General features: G+C 38.1%; 1 protein-coding gene across 4 annotated transcripts in view; it reads right to left on the bottom strand.

The window, feature by feature from the left end:
- The window catches only part of LOC128012145 (forkhead box protein P1-B-like), a 44,383-nt gene that overhangs the window by 6,102 nt on the left and 15,811 nt on the right, over positions 1 to 22,470 (bottom strand). Inside the window, exons 2-11 of one of the 4 annotated variants that reach the window (XM_052595190.1) lie at positions 21,551 to 21,702; positions 18,748 to 18,834; positions 9,315 to 9,452; positions 9,007 to 9,096; positions 8,621 to 8,747; positions 8,184 to 8,349; positions 3,308 to 3,412; positions 1,749 to 1,836; positions 1,405 to 1,488; positions 1,110 to 1,317 (exon numbers count right to left, since the gene is read on the bottom strand). In XM_052595190.1, the coding sequence (XP_052451150.1) occupies positions 1,110 to 1,317; positions 1,405 to 1,488; positions 1,749 to 1,836; positions 3,308 to 3,412; positions 8,184 to 8,349; positions 8,621 to 8,747; positions 9,007 to 9,096; positions 9,315 to 9,452; positions 18,748 to 18,834; positions 21,551 to 21,688 (1,231 nt within the window). In that variant the 5' untranslated portion in view covers positions 21,689 to 21,702. Of the gene's footprint in view, positions 1 to 1,109; positions 1,318 to 1,404; positions 1,489 to 1,748; positions 1,837 to 3,307; positions 3,413 to 8,183; positions 8,350 to 8,620; positions 8,748 to 9,006; positions 9,097 to 9,314; positions 9,453 to 18,101; positions 18,496 to 18,747; positions 18,835 to 21,550; positions 21,703 to 22,470 lie in introns of those variants that run through there. The other 3 variants (XM_052595191.1, XM_052595192.1, XM_052595193.1) reach the window with 3 other exon arrangements.

The raw sequence follows: 22,470 nt of genomic DNA, 5'->3' as shown, positions 1-22,470 counted from the left end.
CGAGCATGAACTTGTTGCCCGAAACATATCAACAAGAAAGAATGAAGGCTACCTTGTAAAACAACTGCAATCATGTGATAGAAAATTACTCTATTCATCACTATCATCATCCCCGCGATCCTCAATTACAAGTTCATTGGCGAATTCCTCCTCCACGTCACTCTCCTCCACTTCTCCTAACTCTGCCTGCCTTGCACTTAAAGCTCTCGCCCAGATGCGCACGGCTCTCCCTCTTTGAAACAATGGATAAGGTAATCCTCACTTCCACCAGAAGCTACTGTCAGGCCACATACCTAAGGATAACATCCCAAAGTTAATGAAATATTATCTCCTCTTTCTCCCTCGCGCACACACACACACGCGTGCGCCCGAATTTTGTTCGGCAAATTTGACAACTGTCAGCTTAAATGTCAAATCATACTTTTTTTTATTTTTGTCTCCATGGTGGTATTGAGAGAATTAAGAAAAACTGAAGACTAAAAGAAAGTTCGTTAACCTCTTTGTTTATGTTGCCATGAGTCGTTCATGAACTGTTGTTGTGTCTGTCACGTGAAATCTAATCAAAACATAGAACAGACGATCTGACAGGATTCAGAAGATCAAATACAACCCGATACTAAAAAAACAGACCAGGTTTCTATTTGAGACCGGCCTTTATATACCCAAACCTGTCGTCATCACACCAGGCATTTAAAAGAGACAGGTGTCTATTTGGGACTCGGCTATTATTTGAAGTTTTACGGTCATCTTCTTTTTATTAATACAAATTATTATTATTTGTACATTATTACTTTATTACTAAGTTATTATTAAGTTATTATACTTACAGTCGCATAGGACCTATACCTTTCTGCATACACAGCAAATTAATTTTTGTATTGAACTTTTACTCTTTTTTGTGAAAAAATAATTGCTAAAATTTGAAATCATGTTACATATAGACTGAAGACAGAGCAGGATCCTCTTTTTCTGTAGGTTGAAATAACCGTACTGGGCAGATGATGCTCCCAGAGGCACACATTTCTCTCACACTGATTTCGGGTCATTCTCATTGTAGAGCCCGGATCACTGCACTACACTGACTGTGGGTCAGAGGTCACGGATCTTACCTTGGTCCATGGCGATGTTGTATTTGTCAGAGTAGCGCTTGCGGACGGGTCCCATGCTGTGCAGGCTGGTGGGTATGATGACGGAGGGCATCTGGGGGAGTGATGTGAGGGGTGTAGACGGGGCTGTGGCACTCTGGGAAAGACTCATAGAGGGACTGGTTTTGGGAACGGTTGCTTTGGCAAGTGTGAGGTTGGACACCAGATTCACCTAACAACCAAAAAAAATGTGTATTATTTCACCAGCAATATTAAGTGTATCTTCAGAACTAAGCAAATGGCAAATAAAGTGACATACTGGCTGAGGGGCAGGTCTGGGCTCAGTAGACTTGACATGGAGGTGGGCCATCATGGCCTGAAGACGTTCTTTGTCTTTGGCGAGCTGTTTGACAAACATAAAGAAAACAGAGATGTAGCACTGATAAAACTGGAGCTGTCTGTTGTCTAGCGTTCACATGGTTTTTCTTTATGTGTACATACAGAACAGGAAAAAGATTAGAGCTCAGATTAGAGCAGGATGTTCAACTACATGCAAAGCAGAAAACAAACATGTCTTCAGAATTAAATGCACCATATCAAAAACCGCAACTGTGTTCCGTTCGGACGCAAAAGCAATTGTGTTGAGTGTGTGTAAAGCCTTGCCTGCAGTTCCAGCTGCTGAACCACCTGCATCTGAACTCTGCACTGTGCTGTGCTCTTGTCATCCAGAGCATGTTCACTGTTCAGATGCCTGAAAAACACAACACACACATACAGACGTTCAGTAGATGGAACACATAGTCATTAAAACACATCTTTCAAGTTTATTTTCTCTTGATCTCTGAATCACCACTGTGTATGAAATGTGATGTATAAATAAACTGGCCTTATCCTGCCCAAAGTTGACTAAGAATATAAGTCTAGTTTTATTTGCCAACACCAAGTTTAATCAGGAGAATACTGCAATATTACATTTATATAGTTTGATTCTTTTAAGCAAATCATTTGTACTGTTTGAGCAACCACAACTTTGAGTATATCTTTGAATACAATTTAAGTTGAAAAGAACAGCATTTATTGGAAATAAAACTATTTTAACATTACACTGATAAAAAAAAAACCCAGTTATAGCATTTGTAATGCATCAGTGGCAGAAGAAATATATTAATTTCCTAAAAAAAATATATTTTAGTGGATATTGCTACGAAAATTACCTCAGATTTTTACTCCCAAACATGCAATGTGAACGAGTTTGAATAAATATTTAAAAACAACGAATTCAAAATAATGATCTGATCATATATCACACATGTACAGGATGCAATACTACTACTGAGAAGTAGAGGGCGCTGTGTTCAAAGAAAATCTGAGCAAGGCTTTCATCAAACCAACTTCCTCAAACAACTCCTCCTCTAACAAAAATCTCTCAACAACAAAAAAAATTATTTATCCCTCCAACTCAAACCTTGCTTTTGAGAACATACATTAATTAAATAGTCTCCTTGGCAATACAGTACTGTATTTACTATTGAATAAACAGAGGGAGATTCTGACAATTTGAAAAACTCAAGTCATGCAGTTGTCCAGATTACAGCATCATCATATTTGAGAATGAATGAAAAATGCTTATCACAAAGGCTACGTGCCTCATCCTCAGCTGCGGCACGTGAATCTCAGTGTGATGTGATAGTTTGGAACATGTTGTTAATAGTGCAAATGTGCCTGAGCTGAGGAACAAAGGCAGTGTTGTGGCAATAGACAGGGCGGAGCCTCGGACTGGGAGCAGGGGTCAGGGTCAGTGGAGGGGGCACAGATAAACATCCTCCTGTTGTTTGTTTTGGGAGGGATGGCCAGGATCACCATGGGTACTCTGTTTATCAGTGCACTGAGCTCAACCCTGAGGGGCCCCACGGCTGCACCGCCACAGGGGAGAGAGAAAGAGAGGGAAAGAGAGAAGAAAACAGAAAGAAAATAAAGAGACATGGGCGGAATATACATATATACAAGTAATTGGAGGTTTGAGACAGTGGAAGGAGTGAATAAGGACAAAAAAACAAGTGAAAAGAGTGAAAGGGAAAGAGCCACATAAAATGAGCTGTAAAAAAGGCAGCAAGCACACTCAGAAATGATAATTAGATTACAGCTGCTTACAGCTTCTCCTCAGATCTGCAAACAGGACAAACAGCATTATAAAACGCAGAGGACGAGAGCTGCTGACTCACTTGAGGAATGACTGGAAGTCTCCGAACACGGCATCGCAGCCTGGCCACTTGCATACGCCGTGGCTGTATAAAGGATGGGCGCTCTGGGAATGACTCTCCTGAGAACTGAAGCAAAAACAGACAATAAATGCACAATCTGAAGCGTTCCTCTCATGTACTTTTTTAAAGGTCAATAGTACAGTATTGTGCTGGACAATGTTGTGATACTGTGCAACTATTGGCGCTTTGCACAGCGTGGTATGACACAGCCTGGCATGCCTTGCATTTTCACTGCAGTTTAGTACCACTTTAAGTGGGTGGTATTATACACGTCGCAGCCAAGAGCTGAGCGACCTCCTGAAAAACGTTTTCATTCTGCACTGCCCCATCAAGCTCTCTCTGGATCCGCTCCTCGGCTATCAACGAGAGGAACATCTGAACTTCCTCAACAGACCACAAAGCAACCATGTTTTGATTGTTTAAAAAAGGTGCGCTCATTCAAATCAATGGTGTTCATTCAAAAAAAATAAAAAATAAAGTTGCGTCAGATAATAAGCTGTCTGTGCTGATTTAAATCTAGCAGGTCTGGTGTCTCGTATCACAAGTTCAATGACGCAGGTAGTGATGATTCTCTCCAGCCAATCAGTGACCAGCAGGGCTTACACATCACATTTTAGTAATGGTACAGCTGTACCCAGTGGAAAACCCCCCAAAATTAAACCGTACCGTGCCATACCATGCAATGGAAACGCACCATATTTGACAAACAGGGCTCTGCTACTTCCATTTCAACCCAAACACACTACTACATTTTAATTTGTTTATGAGCCATCTCTCTCTCTACCGTCTAGAACATTTGCCATCTTTCACCTCTTTTTGCATCAGCCTTTCAATACAGCAATTGAGATTTTTAGGTATTTGCATTATTTTAATAAATATTTCCTACAGTTACTTTAAAAGAAAGAAGAAAATTAGCATTCATTCTGAAACCAGATTTTCTCACTGTGGTCAGACATGCTTCTAAGAGTAAGCTATGGAAAAAAAGATGAAGCAAACTGCAAGAAAGACTGCACCTGATACTGCAGATTCATGCTTTCCACGGTGTCTCTTTCCACTTGACAGGCTTGTTTTCAATCACAATATTTCGATATTGTGATGCATCTTGTTGTAAGGCATGAATCGCAGAGTGTGCAGTATCGTTAAAGAACTACTCATGCAGCTCTATTTTAGATTGTTTGAGTTATTATTGCATTATTAATGCAGCATAATTACTATGATGTGATAAAAATAACGATAATGAACTTCCACATGGTAATATTTGTTTGTACAGCCGATTGTTTTTTATTTCTTTTCTTTTTTTTGTAAATTTGAAGTATTTTTTCACTACCTTTTTTGGATCAGCAAGATTTTATGTTTTTGGAAGAAGCTTCATCCTCACCAAGGCTGCATTTATTTGATCAAAAACATAAAAAATGTCTAATTTATAAAACGTAATTTATTCTTGTGACTCCAGTCTTCAGTGTCTCAATCCTTCAAATATTCTAATGTACTGATTTCTTTTTACCAGCGCTGAAAACAATTGTGCTGCTTAACATTTCTCTGGAAACCTTGATAACTTCTTTCCAGGATTCTCTTCAAAGAACAGCATTTATTTGAAACAGAAATCTTTTGTAACATCACTTTCGAACTGTAGTAGTGTGGCATTTTTTATGCATTTTTTGATATTTTCATAAAGCTCTATTCTTCGGTCAGAAGCAGCTGAAAAACTAGCTGGACATGTTGAGGACTTTGTATCAAACAGTGGACTGTTTGAGAAAGTGATTTATTTTTGTATTTTACAAAAATGCCAAGAATGCTTTATTTGTTTGGGATCAGGCAAGGTTGTGTCCTTTGACCCCAGACCTTCTCCTTTTTGTTGCCTAAGAGAGCCCTGTGTGTCTCTGCCAGCAGATTCCTTCCCTTACACCAAACCAAAGAGAAAGCGTCAACAGCAGGGCATCTTTTCTCTCTCAATGCTTGAACACAACCCCAGTCTAGGCAGATGACTCACACTTGACAAATTAAAACAGACTTTGTTATTTCCATCCTTATAAGAATCTGAACAACCAAAGAAGCTAGCAAGCAGACACAATAAAACAAATATGAGCAATGAACCGTTAGTTCTTGCAGATGGGGCTCTGACGATCCCAGCCCAATGTCAAATGCTCACCTCTCAAGAATAAGCACTCAGCGTTACAGTAGTATAGATATCAAAATGGCAGAGCATGGCAGATTTTAAAGGATTGATTACATTTCAACCCTCAATCCATCAGTGGGAAAGTGTGTTTGCATGTCACTCAGTAAGCCAGAAGGAGAGATGGATAGACAATGCCCGCATGTTGTGGTCTTCTAGAAGGGGTGAAGGGTTTGTTCTCTGGTGCCAGCGGCTGCACTTAAGGTTTTAGTTGCAGGCGTCTCTCTGGCGGCCAGGAGTTTACATGACATATGAAACTGACCACACACTCCTTGAGCTCTCACCCTCCACCAATATCATGCAAACAATCACAGGCGGGCCATAAGAAAGCTCTGCTGACAATACAGACCAAATCAATGCAACGCTAGGACACAATGGCACCTACTGTAATCTGAGCATTTTCTGTTAACAGGGTAGTGTAGTGTGGTTAAGACTTGGGGCTTGGGATCTAGAAGGTTGCTGGTTCTTAACCCTTATTTCTCCACTTCACACACTTTTGGAAACAAGTTCAAGCATATCCACATGCAGCAACATTGTTCACACAGTGAGTGTTTAAAGACTGACAACATGTCAAGAGCGTCTGACAAACAAGAAGCTCCTGAAACATATAGACAAACAGGTTTAGACCTCAACAAACATGGAGATGGAGGAGTGTTCAAGTGTGTATATGAAGAAAGGCCCACAGGGAATGCATTGACACTGTCACCTTTCACACAGCCACAAAGACAAATGCCTTTAAAGACACCTGACATTTGTCAACAGTATTCTTCCAATACAACATACTGTATTAGGAACCTCCCACAAACTGACTGGTTTGACTAGTCATCAAATACTACATTTCAGTGAGAGAAATACTCTCTAAGAAAATTATAATCTTGTCATTTTCAGACCATTTTGTCCCTAATATAATTGTCACTATAAACTTGTTGTATAGATTTTAATACATTAAATATAAAAATAAACATTTTATTCCTGGATGTAAACCTGAATATTCAGCAGCAATTGTCATGCTTCAGAAATCAATCTAATATGCTGATTTGTGGCTCAAAAAACATTTCTTATAATCAATGTTGAAAACAGCTGCTTAATATTTCTTATAAACAAAAGTTTAAAAGAAGAGCATTATGCGAACATAAACGTTTTGTAACCAAATGTCTTTACAGTCTTATTTTTTTTGGTTGATTTAAAAGTAATTTCTTCCAAACAACAAATATTTTACTGGTTCGCATTATTTCTGATTGGTTAAGCTAACATTCTGGCTGTACCCTGATGTATTATTGGTTGGTATGCTCTAAAACTATGGCTTTGAATGTCTGCACTGCAGTAATGCCTAGATTCACTTTGATCATTAAAATTCAGTTAGTGTAAAATGTGTAGTGTCAATCTGTAATATAAAGTAATAACGAGAACACAACTGAAACAGAATGTGGTAAATTCTTTGTGCTTTACTCGCTGGCATTTCAGCGTGTTGTTACAGGAAGAGTGCATTAACAACTAGTTACTCATTCTGACTATCACGCTCAATTTAACTCGTGCATTTGGATTTTTTTTGTGCAGATGCATGATGTCTATGTTGTGCACATCGGATTAATCTAATATAGGATATGTTTGGTCAGTTTCCTGTTTTCAATTCACTATTGTATGCACAAATTTAACCATTAGGAGCGAGTGAGCATCGAGTGAAAATATTAAAAGGTCCCCTGAAGTGCCTTGAAAAACCCAGCATTATTCTATGTGGTCAAGTAATTTCAACTGAAACAGGAAGTGAGGGTGGGACATATCTACCAGCCCCGCCCCCTTTTTAAAGTAGCCAATAGCGTTTCGTTTATATCTGCTCGGGATAGAGCCGTTGAGCTCAGTAAAGCCGCATTTGACAGCCAAAGTCTAATAGATTACCCCCTAGATTCAATATGAAACTCACTTACACTGTGCACTACGAGCCATTTACTGTACAGAAAATACAACACTCTGTGAACAGATCTTAGCCTGCGCTTCAGCGTTTATATATACCGTATTTTCCGGACTATGAGTTGTACTTTTTTCATAGTTTGGTAGGTCCTGCGACTTATAGTCAGGTGCAACTTATTACATGAACCAAGAGAAATGAACCAAGAGAAAACATTACTGTCTCCAGCCGCGAGAGGGCGCTCTATGCTGCTCGGTGCTCCTGTAGCCTACACTGAAGACATAGAGCGCCCTCTCGTGGCTGTAGACAGTAATGTTTTCTCTTGGTACTAAATAAATGCGACATAGTCCAATGCGACTTATATATGTTTCTTTCCTTGTCATGACGTATTTTTGGACTAATGCGACTTATACTTAGGTGCGACTTATAGTCCGAAAAATACAGTAGTGCAGGGGGGTGGGCACTTCGGATTCTAGAGAGCATTTGATTGGTCAGAAGATTTGATGAGAAGATGAAGTACGATGTGACATCAAAAAAATCATTGAGCCATTTAGGCAGAAGTGACGAACTGCTTATATATACTAATGCGAATTTTGTCACTGTTTTGTAGCAGATAACCTTAAGACTAACATATTGTTACTAACACCCAAAAACGTTAATTGTGATTTCATGGGGACTTTAAGTATTTTTAAGAGCTAAATAAATGGCACATGCTTGAATGCAATAAAAGAAAATAAAGTTTAACGATGATGAAGTACCTGTCTCTCCAGCTGGGTCGGTGCACATGGTGTCCATTAGTGCTGGAGTGGTGGTTGAGGATCTGAGTTTTGGGAGGAGAAGGGGATTTGTCTCCTCTACTCTTCTCCTCCTGTCGTGCATCTGCCGTCTCTTTCAACAGCTGCTGAAGCTCAGCAGGGATCAAGCCTGTGAGTGAGACATTGCCTTCATTAGATCACTAGAAAACTAATAAGACCTCTATATCTATGATTTCATTTCTCCATTCAATGTCCCATTAACCTCTGAAACCAATGTGACTTGTAAGAGGTGCTTGACAGAGTGTGCCTGATCTCGAAATCGAGAAGTGAAAGTGAACCCAAGCACTCATTCAAAAGTGATTTCAATATCCCACATATTGATAGCGGCTGTCGTTCAGGAAAATTAAGTGAAATGAGCATCCCAAGTAAGGGGTTCTTACCCTGGGTCAGTGTACTGGTGAGAGCTGACGGGACAGACAACAGGCCCTGTCTCTGCAGGTTGAGCAGGTGCTGCTGTTGAACGGAGAGTAACTGCTGCTGTATAGCCATCTGCTGGGCCATCACCTGCTGTAAGGAATACAGAGACAGACACTTGACGCTCCCAGTACAGTCACTGCCCGTCTCTTCATTCATTCATAGCATCGTCGCACAGCTGGTACTTTCACTCAAGTGAGTAAAGCTGCAGACTCCACAGCTGGCGTCTTCGCTCACTCGCAGTACAGTCGCACAAAGCCAACAAAAGACATAAATGTGGCAAGTGGAAATCTGGCACAGATTGCAATAAATGGCTCCAATGGTCCTCTGGGCTATACTGTGATGCTGTTACCTCTTTACTGGGTTTCCCAGCATGATGTTGCTGCAGGAGCTGCAGGTGGAGTTCCTCTTGCTGTTTCTTATAGAACTCCTGAAGCTGTTGCTGAGAAAACATTTACACCGAAAACAAGTATGTTACACACTAGTGAGGGAGTAATATATTGACCAGGTTGATTAATAATCTGAAATCTGGGCATTCAAATTTTTAGATTATATGGGAGTGTAACTGAGGACCACAGCCCTGACCTATACTAAATGATATTTTATTGTTGTTGCAGTACTGCAGATGCGAAGCTGCACCGCACTAATGTGTGTATGTACCTGCTGTAACATGAGGGCCTGTTGTTGCTGCAGTAACAGTTGGAGCTGCTGGGGGCTCAGGACCTGCTGCTGAAGGATCTGCTGCATCTGCTGAGAGGTGATGGTCTGAGGAGTGATCATCCCCACTGATACAGCCACCTAGACATACACACATACAGCCACTTCATTATTTAACATGCAGTAAATGTTTATTAGGCTTATCCTGATACCAAAAATGTAGTAGCTGCTACCAATACCAGTGAAATGTCAGGACTATCAGAACACTGTAACAAAATCTAATATGCTTTTATTACATTGTAAAATAATAATTAAAATACTTATACAAAAAAAGAAGAAAAAAAAAAACCATTGATTCAAGCTTTTCCAATTTTACAGTCTGTAATAGATAAGGATAAAAGTAAATTACCAAAAGGTAATCAATTATTGCTGTAGTCTTAATTATTAGTGTTAATGTATTATATAATACTAATTTAGCACTGTCAGAATTTAACCGAGATGCAGGTCTGTGATTAAAATTAGCTGTGCATTTTTTTCTCTCTCGTAATGTTTTTAATAAAGTTACTATAACAAATGTTTCCAGAAAAATGCAGGGAACAGTTGCCTCTTATTCTTAAATATTTCCAGTAATTAGTATTAACAACATAAATGTACAGCAGCAGGTCAATTAGGCTGCACTTTCACAGCAAGATATTAAGTACAATTCCAATATTTTGACAAACACCTAAGGTTTTGTAACGCTCATTTATATTCACTTAAGACAAAACTGACTGTGCTTTCACTAATAACAAGACACACATTTTAAATCATCCGTACACACAGCCAGAACACCACAAGGTATGAGTGTGCATCCGGAAATAGATAAATAAGAGTGTAGTTATTGAATTAAGTCAGACACTCTTTAGGTGTCATAATCTTTTTATTTGAAGTACTGATTTGGTACCAAAGTCACTGTTTTTATGAAACTGATGCAATATTGACAATGTCAAGATGTAGGATGACGATACTAATAATTTTTTTATAGCCTCTTCAAAATGGTTTTGACAGACTTCAAGTTGAACATGACTTCATCTGCACACCTTGTGAAAAAACAAGCACTCAAAACACTTTGGAATCTGTTTGTAGTGGTTCACTTGTTTTCAGAGTAGCACTATGCCAGACCTCTTTGTATATTTAATTGTTTAGACATTCAGGGAATAGTTTCCAAGTCCTCTGGGCCTCGACAGTCAACATCAACAAGACCAAGTAAACAAATACACAAACAATTTTGAAAACCACAATGCTTACAGTCCTTAATAAAATGCAAGGACAAACCCATCTGCCTACAACTGGAAAAGTATGGAAGCACATGGGTAGCAAAATTCATTTTGAAAAGGAAATATACAAAACTGCAATGCAATATGTGGAATAGCAATGTATTTCTGTATTAGTGCTGCAACGACACGTCACACTTTTTACATCTCGTGTAATGGCATACTGGGAATGGAGAAAGTGGCATTCTATCAAAAAAAGGAAGACCACGGTTATCAAAAGTATGGGAATACTTTAAACAGGACAAATAAAATGGCAATTTGTTCCCTTTGCAAAACCAAAATGGTGTATCACGGCACCACAACTGCGATGCATGAGCACCTCAGAGGAAAACATCCTGGCGCTCTCCGGTGTTACGGTTTAACTGGTTACCGTGTGATCTGGTGACCAACTTCCTGGTTCAGGTCTCTGCTGCAGATGTGATGGAACAAACTGATGTGATATTATTAAGTGTCCAATAAAACGCAGATTTACTCATTGCATGATTCTGATATTCTTGTAAAGATTACAAGTTATTGGTATGATCACCCGTAGCAGCTGAAGTAAGGATAAGATAAAAGATAAAGTAAGTGTGTTGGCGCTGGTTTCGAACACGCGTTAGGGGTTGTTCTCATATCGCGCCTAAAAACGCGTGGAAAACGCTAGGAGCGCCGCTTTCGCCTTCTTTCCAAAGCGCTCGGGCAGTTGCACCCCTGGGGTGTCTGTTGTTGCTAAGCAACCATGACGTGCTCTCTCCATGAAGACGCGGAAATTTCAGCAAAGGATAAATGGATTTGCAGCACTAAAAATCACTTGCCGTAGCTCTGCTACTAAATTTATTTAAAATATGTACATATGATGTATATGTATAGCTGTTCCTTCATCTTAGCTGAGCTTGCAACGTTGTTACGGGAAAGGATGAAGCTGATTGGTTAGTTCTTGTCACATGACCCGCGGTGCGTTTGCGGCATTCTGAAAAGTTGAGATGTTTTTAACTCGATGCGGTGCGGATGCACCTGTTTTCGCATGCGCGTCGCGACCGCGTCACTTCCATTAGGAGAGCGCATACCGCGCACCTACATTGGAATTAATGAACTTGAGCGAGCAAAAGACAACAGTCACAAACCACCGAGCTACCCCAAATCAGCTCCAGATCTCTGGAAACCATGCTAAACCATAGCAGAACCCTGACTACATTTTATGGTTTGTGATGCTAAAGAACATTTCATGACGTCTTAGACAACTGTAAATTTGTGACTACTGCGGTTTAATTGTAAACGCTATCGTAAACTCATATTTACCATAGTAAAATAATTTTCTTTGCCTCTTTATTTTTGTATACTGTAAAAACTTCAACCACATTAGTTGAAAATGAATAAAAGGTTGAAATATTATATTAGAAGTTGTACAAATTTTTTTGTAAAGTTATCCAAAGGATTAATTAGCTTTGAATTGCATTTTCATTCAATACTCAATCCAATAATACGATCAGTGTAGACTAGTCGATGTGGATTTGAAAATGCATTCTGAGCTGATCACGCCCCCAACCTGTCATTCATTATTTCAAGGCAGGGTTCAGAAACAAGACACACAGTAGGTCAATATTCCCCATTAATAGGCCTGGCGCAACAATCAATATATCGACTTATCGCACAATATATGTACATGACCTCAATTATTTTTGGTGACGCAATATATCGCCCATTACATTTACTTAAAAATTAATGTCACCATGTTTTGTGCATTCCACTTGCACCTGTGTCTTTTGCAGCATCTCGAACAATGTGGTGTAGTCATGAGGAGCTAGTTTCAAATGTAAAAAAATGCTTCTACAAAAAACAGTTATATAAAGGTCCGTGCTGTTTTCAGAATTTCCAGACTTTCGTCGTAAGGGTGGGCGGATCGATCTAAATATCGTTAGCATCAATGCCAACACTGGTATTGGTATCGGATCGATACAATTGTAATTTAATCGATAATTTAATTTAAATATCTCTCATCTACATTCATTATACTTTGCTCGTACCTCTACAATCCTGAACTAACGCTGCTTTCACATCCTGGCCCACTTTGCTACTCCGCCCCCTCCTGCTGCTCTGCTGTGAGTCGTTGTGTCGTCACGTGACTCACTGACACAACGCGCCGAGGAGCAGCGAACAGAGTGAGAGCGAAGCTGATAGCACATTCAGAAGGGGGGCTCAGGGAATGTAATTGCACCGGTATATTTGTTCTTTGTTTGTTCTTCAGTAATAATTGTGTGTACTTTATTTCATTTGCTCTTAAAACCAGAAAAAAGGGAGAGATATTTTTTTTATTCCTTATTTATTTTTTATTGTTTAAAGGCTGTAAAGAATTCATTTTACAGTGCCTAAGAATTAATAATTTTGTGGACTTCAACACATTAATAAAAAAAATATTACCTATATAATTGATCATTCATTCACCTCAGGAATAATGACAAAGACCTACTGCACTCCCCTACACAAAAGGTTTTTTTTTTTTTTTTTTTTTTTTTTTTTTTTTTTTTTTTTTTTTAAGTAAAAAGTATCGAATTGGTATCGGTATCGGCAATACTGACCCTATAGGTATTTGGTATCGTACAGATACCAAATTTTGCAGTATCGCCCACCACTATTGCGTCGTCCCGTCCATGGGAGATTACACTCCTGGATCGAGCATGCAAAGTCTGAATGCAATTTTGGATGCAAGTCCAAAATTTGTGTACTTCGTATTGAGAAACACGCACAGACCTACGTCACCGGATTATCTGAATAATCTTCATGGTACTTTAGACCGCGGTGAAAACGCAGAAAGCAACAGGTCTGGGCGGAAAAAAGTTCCTGGTACAATTGTTCTGGGTAATTTCGGTGGAATCGAAGCACATGCAGCGAAATTAAAGGTTTTTTGTCATTTGGAAGTGTGTAGGCATTCAATTGATGCACATAAGCAAACAGACAGTGCAGTTCTACACTTATTTACTTGCCACCTTACACCATGGCTACACCGGATACGACAGTCATCGTGTGGCATCGCACTGCATCCAGTTTAGACAGCATCACTGATTACAGTTGGTTTAGTACTGTCGTTTGTCACGCTGCTCAGGTCCAGTGTAGACACGGTGTTGCCTTCCTCTCTTTTAACCCATAATAAAGCACACATCCTGTGGCACCTAAGCATCGCACATGCCTTAAGATCCCTCAGTCTGTTTACAATCCAGTTGATGCCTATGACCATACAGAAAACGCTGCTACTCCTGCCTGCCCCAGATGAAACTTCACCAGTCTGATCTAGACGCAGCTGTCACAGAACATTCCACAGACTAAGTGAGATCACTTAATTCAAGAGGCTCCGAATGCATTTTGAAATTCACACTGCATTTTGCTACAATTATCATGTGATATCACAATGAAAGTGCAATCCCATGTGTCCTACCCAAGTCTAAATGTATTTAAAAAAAAAAAAAAAAAAAAAAAAACATTTAAATGATCATTTTACTCCAGTTTCTGCTTTGACATTTAAACATATCGAATCAATTTGAGTAATACAATTTAATTTGAATTTTGCAACTTATTAAGCATTTAAATATGTTTTTAACATACATATTAAAACTAGTGTAGAAAATGGAAGATATAAATTATATAACTGAATCTTCATTTTGCACTGTTGGACATATGTATGGGAAAATGTACATTTAAATACAGATATACATTGCCATTTTACATATTGCATTGTCAAAATGAATTTTGCTACCCATATGCTTCCATAGAAAAACATCTCTCACAAGCATTCATTTCAGTTATCTCCATTTAATTTGCCCATAAACCGAAGCAAACAACCAGTCAAGATTAAAAAGACAAATACATTATTCATTTGACAGCAGCTCAAACACAGACATTAAAAATGCTACCAACGAAAACAGACAAACAAAAATACCCACAACAGAGACGAGTGTTTTAAATGTAAATGCACTGGATTCACAATGAGTTAGACCATGCTTCATTTGGCCTCTAGCAATTACCACATCTCAAGCCAAACACACACACAATCTCAGCTTTTAAGATGTTTACAGTAAACATAAACAGAATAATTCAAGTCACATTTACAGATTCGTATAAATAATACATACTGGGGTACACAGCAACTGTAAAAACAAAACTGGAGATTGCATTATAATTAAGTCTGTGAAACACAAACAAACACAAATTTCCAGTAAAGAAGTCTGTGTTCAGACTCGTATAAACATACTGCTGGACTGAAACATTGCAACTATGAGAGAACAATAACAGCTGACTCTTGTACTCACAAGATTTCCCATACAGTGTGTGTGTGCATGTACAGGGGTTGATCATGGCTGTAAATCTGGAAAAAATTAAGTTCACCCAAAAACTATTTAATTTTATAACCTTCTATTTGATGGAACACAAAAGGAGATGGTTAGCAGAATGCTTACACTCTTCTTTTCCTACTTGGCACTATTACATTACACTGACCTCAGATTCTCATACTCATATGGTAACTGTAAGGAATTTACACTTGTTCTATAATGAATAATTCTATTAAATAATACATAATTACATTTCTTTGTAAATTTTACATATATATTGCAATATATTGCAGCACAATATACTGTTACACCTCTAGTTTATCTGAATTTAACACAGCACAAGGGTGACATAAAACGTAATGCAAAAACTGAAATAATTTCAATATTTATAAAAGCTAAATATTATTTATGGTAATATATCTGGTCCCACTTTATATTAGGTGGCCTTAACTACTATGTACTTACATAAAAAATAAGTACAATGCACTTATTGTGTTCATATTGTATTTTAAAACACTTTTGCTGCTATTGAGGTGGGATAGGGGTAAGGTTAGGGAGAGGGTTGGAGGTATGGGTAAGTTTAAGGGTGGGTTAAGGTGTAAAGTATGGGTCAACAGTGTAATTATAAATGTAATTACAGAAATTAAATACAGATGTAATTACATGTAGGTTTTTTAAATATAAGTACAATGTAAAAACATGTACACAATAAGTACATTGTACTAAATTATTAATTAAAATGCAAGTACATAGTAGTTAAGGCCACTTAATATAAAGTGGGTCCATATATTTTTCTTAATCATAACTATTTATCTATTCAAAAAAAAAATGTTTTAGAATGTATCTTTAATTACATGTTGTCATAAGAACAACCCAGTAGGCCCTTAAAGCTCTTGGTTCAGTTTAAGTAAAACATGACTAAAATTAATGACTTGCGGTTCATTAAGCAAGTCAGATTAATTCAGTAATTGCTGCAACTGATTCATGAGTGCTTTCCTGGTTGGTCGTGTGCTGCATGCAACAAAAGTGTGTTTATTTTTATTGTTGCTATTGTAATATTTTATATTCCTAACTCACAACTCCACTGAAATATGATTTTTTTTGTCGTGGTACTTTTAATTCAATGGTGGTCTGTTGCCAGCCTTGCAAAGTGGTGCAGGAAAATGTTTTCCCTCTTCTTCAGCAGAAGAATACACTCGGGTCGGGTTCAGCACGAATGACACAATACACATGAATGACGCGCACTAATTGAGCATTTCAGCCGTTTGACGCACAAAAAGCGTGATTCGTGCGAGATGAAAAATGAGAACTTTGCCGAAATTTAGCGCCGCGTTAACCAATCAGGAGCATGCTCTAGTAGTGACATGATTACGACGTAGTGAGCGGAGGGAAAATCCGAAACAACAATGGAGGACAAAGTTATCGTCACTGTATGCGATGACTTTGAAATGTCAAAATCCGAAACAACAATGGAGGACAAAGTCATCGTCACTGTATGTGGATACCCGGAGCTGTATGATACTTCTTCATACTTTTACAGAAGCAGGAATAAAAAGGATCTTACTTGGAAGAAATAGATTAATTGAATAAAGACCAAAGATTACCTGTTAGATTTACCCAAAACGAATTATATTTTATGTTGAACCACAAAAGAGACATCAGAACCAGCGGCGAATGTCAGAAGGACTAGCTGAGGTGAGATTGCTCTCGGCGGATACATGAGGACTGGGCTCCTGCTGAACATGTGGAGCTCGTCTCCGAAATCAGCGAAACACATTTTTAAATAGACGCTGCCTTTATAAATAAACCGCATATTTAAGTTTAAAACAACTACATTCTCGCCTGAAATACTTTAAAAATGACATTTCATGACACGATAACAGTAATATTTTAATAATTATCAGAGTAAAAATGGTGGCTGAAATCACAATGCTGTGTGAACTCAACTGGCAGACTGTTGCAAAGTTAATTTCACGCACGAATGAAGCAAATAAACTCAAACTGTATTCGTGCAAGTCGCGTCTGGTGTGAACGCGCAGTCAGAAGCTAAGAGGCAGCCTATATGCTGTATACATGCCGCATGTCTATACTGTACACATAACCACACATCACAGGGAAAGATTTTCCATAAAAATATCTTAATGAAGAAACAGCAACAGTATATTTCACAAATTTACACAAACTTATAAAAAACAGACAGACTAAAAACAAATGAAAAATTTGCTTGTGAAAAAGCTCCAAAAGAAAAACTACTATGCCTTCGAGTCACAACACAGTCTAAACATTTTAAATGTCAAAGTCTAAGAACATAAGCATGCCAGCAGATTAATGTAAATATTCTCTCTCGGTGGCACAGTGAGCACTGATGAGTGTTGTCTCCATGACTACAGACAAGTCCAAACATTGTTTTGTTGCTGTTATTGTTCTTGCCAGTGTGTCAGAGAACCAACTCCCCGTGAGTGAGTACATGTCAACAAGAGATCGCTTCTGAAAACACAAGCCATAAATCAACAGGCTTCAGCAGCCCCAAAACAAATAGAGCCCGTTGTTATTCCCCTTCAATACCTTGAACAATTTTGGTGTGGTTCCCCGCCCAAAGTAAAAATAACATTCTTTCCTGCATTGTGCATCTGGGTAAATATAAATTGCAAAGGCAAAGGGAAAAAAAGAAAGAAAAAAAAAACAAGAGGGGGAAAAAAAAAAGCTCAGTTCTGTGAACACTGCCTTTAAAAAGACAAAAAGAAGTAATTCAGGGAATAAAATTACAGCTCAAAGAAAGTGAGTCACAGAAATATAAGGTTCCAGTGACCATTCAAAGCTTTCAGCCCTTTGTCAGATCGGATACCACGGACCCTAGTGGTCACTCACTTCATTAATCACTCCCTCTTACGATAGAAAATAAAGAGTCTGGAACAATTCTGAAACACAATACTCTTCTGCAGTGTCAGCAACAAATGATACAAAAATTAAATTTATGATCTCCAAGTTAAAGCATAAAGAAAATTACAGCAATTTACGAAAAAATGCAAGAAATAAAAGCACAGAGGGGAAACAGAAAATGTGTATTTATTTAATAAACTGCCTGAAAAACACTCATAAAACTCAAACTGACATCCAATACCTGAACAAACTAAAGCAAACATTATATCGTTTACCCTTTCCATCTCAATACTCACAGACCTTGATAGCTCCATGGGCGGCAGGAACAGAGAGCGGCGCAGAATGTTTGAAGACTAGAGAGAACACGAGTATCCTCCTACTGTTCTTTCAACTGCTCACCGCCGATGACCAACCCACTACCTTCAATAACACTCTCACTAGGATCCTAAACCTAATCTTACCATCCAGTCAGTCACATGGCTCGGGCTAGTAATCCCGCCCCTTGCACTTGCCATAGTGGCATGTTGATTTGAACTACTGACTATCTGAACCCTCGTTTCACCACTTGCATGCACATTCACACGAGATGCATGCATAAAGCATTCAATTCGTGATGAATAAATAAAGGCAGCTGTGCACTGGGTAGCATATATTGTGTTTGTTTGCAGCTAAAGCTCTACAGCTGTCTATTTCTCTTCAGTAATATAGCCTTATCTGTTAACTGACATGACAGAAAATACTTTTACAATAGGCTACACACAATAAAAGTGAACTTGTAATCTTCCATCGTAACAGTGTGTAATAATAAAACACCCTGATTGCCCCATCTCTTTATGATCTGTTGAAGGCAGCATAAACAAGTCGGTTTGTGTAATAGTGTAAACAAAATGGTTCTCTGGAGGTGTATGTGTGTGCTGTGGGTGGAGGAGAATACTGCTCTACCTGTGCGTCTGCCTCTTTTTCTGTGCTCTTGGGGGACTTCTCACCACTCGGTTGCTGCTGCAGATGTTGTGGAGCAACTTGTAGCACCTGAAGATGCCAAAAAACAATAACAAGTTTCTGATTGGCTTCTGAGCTGCTCTGCTCTCCCAGGACTATTCACATTGTTTTCAGGAACACAGAGGCAAAGGCAGCATATTTCGTAATCAAGACTGGCTGATAAAAAAAGTTCAAGTTGTTTTGGAAAACAGTGTTGAAGGAAAACAAAAAGGAAATTCATCAATGGAAATTGTCAGTATTTATTGACTCATGTCAATCCAAACCAGCATGACTTTCTTTTTTCTGTGAAACACAAAAGATACTACTATACAACATTTTTCCACTAATGCTCTTTCATCAATTTTTAAATGAATGCTTTTGTTAACTTTAAACCGTTTCAAAGTTACAGTAAAGATGCTAAAAGATTTAATTTCAAATAAATGCTTCAAATAAATGTTTTATTATTATTATAACTGTGTATCTATTATTTATTCTGAATCAAAGAATCGTATTAAAAAAAGTGTAACCACAAAAAAATAAAGCAATTAGAATATGATAACAATAAGAAATGTCTGAGGCAAATCAGAATATTAAAATAATTTTTACACTGAAGACTGAAAAAAAAAAACACCATTAACATCATAAGAATAAATGACATTTTAAAAATATATAAATACACTATATAACTATCTTTATTCCTTAATAGCACTGTTTTACTGCATTTTGATCAAGTAAATAAAAATACAAACAGCTTTGGTTTTTAAGGTTAACTATCCCTTTAAGAACAACTCCACTGGATATATCCAAGCAAATTATGTAATGGGATTGATTTGAGTTTGATAAAAATGATCACAGCCATAAAGTCTCTTGACAAGTCCTCACAGAACAAATGAAGTGATGATTGTGCAACATTTAAAAAAAAAAATAACCTGTGAAAATCCTGCTATGATAGTCCCACACTGCCAGTGCATAAGGTGCAGAGGATTCAACCTTTGGCTCTATTAACAGCCCCAGTCCCTTGGTGAATGGATACTGTCACACATTCCTCTGAAGACTATCACATGGTAACATTTGAAAAAACATTAGCATAAGTCTTTGAATGAGACAATCTAAACCTGTTCTTTATTAAAACCAGAACATTATACACCTTCTGAAAAAAAAACAAACAAACAAAAAAAAAAACAGTTGTCAGGAGGAAGCAGCCACAAAGTAAATAGCCCAGCTGTGCCAAAGCAATGAGAGGGCTCCAAAAGTTGTTGAAAGGACGTCTCTCTCACTCTCTGTGGCTTTTGTCTTATTTTCCATTGTGAGGCCCTCCAGATAGAAATCAAGGAAAGAGAAATACAAATAGTGCAAGCAAACAATATCCACAGCGCTGGGACCATCCTCTCGAATCTGACCTCTTACACCTCTGAAGGGTCACACATCTGGCCCTGTGGAACTCCCCTTCTCAAAAAGAAGGGTGGAGACGACGAGCAAACGGATATGGGAGACTTCAACAGAGAAGTGTGAACAGAAAAGGGAAAGCAGTCAGATCATGACACAGTCCTCCTTGGGAGATGAAAACAACATGGGAAAGCATTCACAGGAGCGTTTGAGAGCCTTCCCTCATTGTTTTAATACAGGACGGTTCCCTGAACCCACAGCTGTCTGGCCGATACTCCAGAGGTGACATCACACATCTGGAATCTGCACATGGGGCATCGGGACAATGTGTGGGTCTCTCAACATCAAGCTGCAGGACTTTGTCACTGCTGTTACAATTTTAGCATGTGTATTCATTTTACACAAACACACACGTGCCGATAAAAGCGTGCATAAAGATTTTTAGTGACAACAGGACTATTTCTGAGAGACAGAGCACACATCAATGCTTTAAATGAAGACGGGTGTGTCATACAATTGCTCAATTTTTCAAATAAGCAACAAGCCTATTGTGTAACAAATGCTGACATACCAATAAAAGCTTCATTACTTTGAGAATGTATTTCCTGGAACATTTTCAACATGTCAGTCTCATGTACCAGCACAGATTTCACAATTCACTTCCGATTTAACTGCAATTTCGATTCAATTCGACATCAAAAATAAAACAAAATGCCATTTTCTCACACACGTTGTTCTGAACCTATATGACTTTCCTTTAAACACTACTTTTACTATTTTCTCATTCCACTGAACTACATAAATCAACATAGTAGCAAATTTACCATTATATCTTTTACCATATACAATATTTACCATATTCGATGAGCTGTATGTGTGCACATTGATCACGGTTTATGTATGAATAAAAGCCTAAGTGAAATCTGTTCATATAAAAAGTCTCTACAAAAATACTTTGATTACACAGCATGATTCATATGGATGACTTTTAAGATGGTTACACAGACTTTCACTGAAGGAAAAAAAGGGAATATTTTGTTTAGAATATTAAAAATATTTTCATTTGCAGTCCCAAGATGGTTTTGGAATGACAGGAGGGTGAGTAAATTAGGACAATTTCCATTTTTAGTTGAACATACCAAAAAATAAATAAATAAATAAATAAAAAACTAGCAAGTCAAGTATGATTCGGTTACATTTTATTTTGATGAACCTTTAACTGTACAGGGCAGACTAATGGTCTAACTTGGCTCACAACGCTTTTGGTAAGTGCAGCTCAGTGCTACTGACACTGAACTTTGGCTTCTGAAATAGTCTCAATGCAAGAAAAGAAACAAAACAACGACAAGAAACCATCAGCTAACATATTTTAAGATCTTACCGGTGTTTGAAGTGTCTGAGTTGTGGCTGACGGGGATGAAGATGTTTCTCTGGTTACTCTCTTCTCGCTCTCTGAGCTCTGACCTTCCTGCCCAGCTGGACTGCTATTGGTTGCTTGATCGGTCTTGGACTCCTGCATGTCGATATGACAACCTGAAACACAGGAGGAGGAAAAATGAGACAGCTGCCAGCAAAACAAATTACTTTTGACACAGAAGTGCATGTTTTAGAAAGCCTTTTCCTTTCCTTTCTTTCTGCCTCCACATAAGCCCAAAGAATAGATCATGAGAAATCATGCGTGCCAGCAGAGTTGACATCACAACACAAACATTTGTGTTTGTACTGTTCACAAATATGATGGCCGCATTATAAACAAACAGTTCTGAGAATAAAGCATTTGATGCCAACTGACATGTTAATGGCAAAAACAGAAAATCTCTCTCTAAAGACAAATCTTATATAAGACAAATCAAAACTTTTCTTTATGCACCTTGTCTTTGTATAATAAGGGCCTTTTGAAATCAGATAAATATCTGTTTTTCTCTTGAACAATCAATATCCTCCATCTTCCTTTCTTAAATTCAACAAACATCTGTGTGAAACAGGCTGATCACATCAGAGTGTTTACACAAAACTGACACGAATAAAAAGACAACATTCCTCATAGCCCTCTTTCATAGGAAAGAGAAAGGCAAGAGTTCTTACTGTTCTTCACTTTCAGTATCAGAGCTGATGATGCTGGTTTAGAATGCTAATTTAATGTTAATTATTGCAATTATGAATACGTAATTAATTGTCGATCCTAATTCGTTCTGCAAATTTCGTAAAGGATTTTTCTTCGCCAGATCAAGTACACAAAAAAATTGCAACCAAAAGTATTAAATTGTGAGTGAAGTGTTTGCTGAGGTCGCCATTGGTGAC

Source organism: Carassius gibelio, chromosome B23 (genome assembly GCF_023724105.1).
Source record: "Carassius gibelio isolate Cgi1373 ecotype wild population from Czech Republic chromosome B23, carGib1.2-hapl.c, whole genome shotgun sequence".
Lineage (NCBI taxonomy): Eukaryota > Metazoa > Chordata > Actinopteri > Cypriniformes > Cyprinidae > Carassius > Carassius gibelio.
The sequence above is the reverse complement of the archived record's forward strand: the minus strand, read 5'-3'. Positions and strand labels throughout refer to the sequence as shown.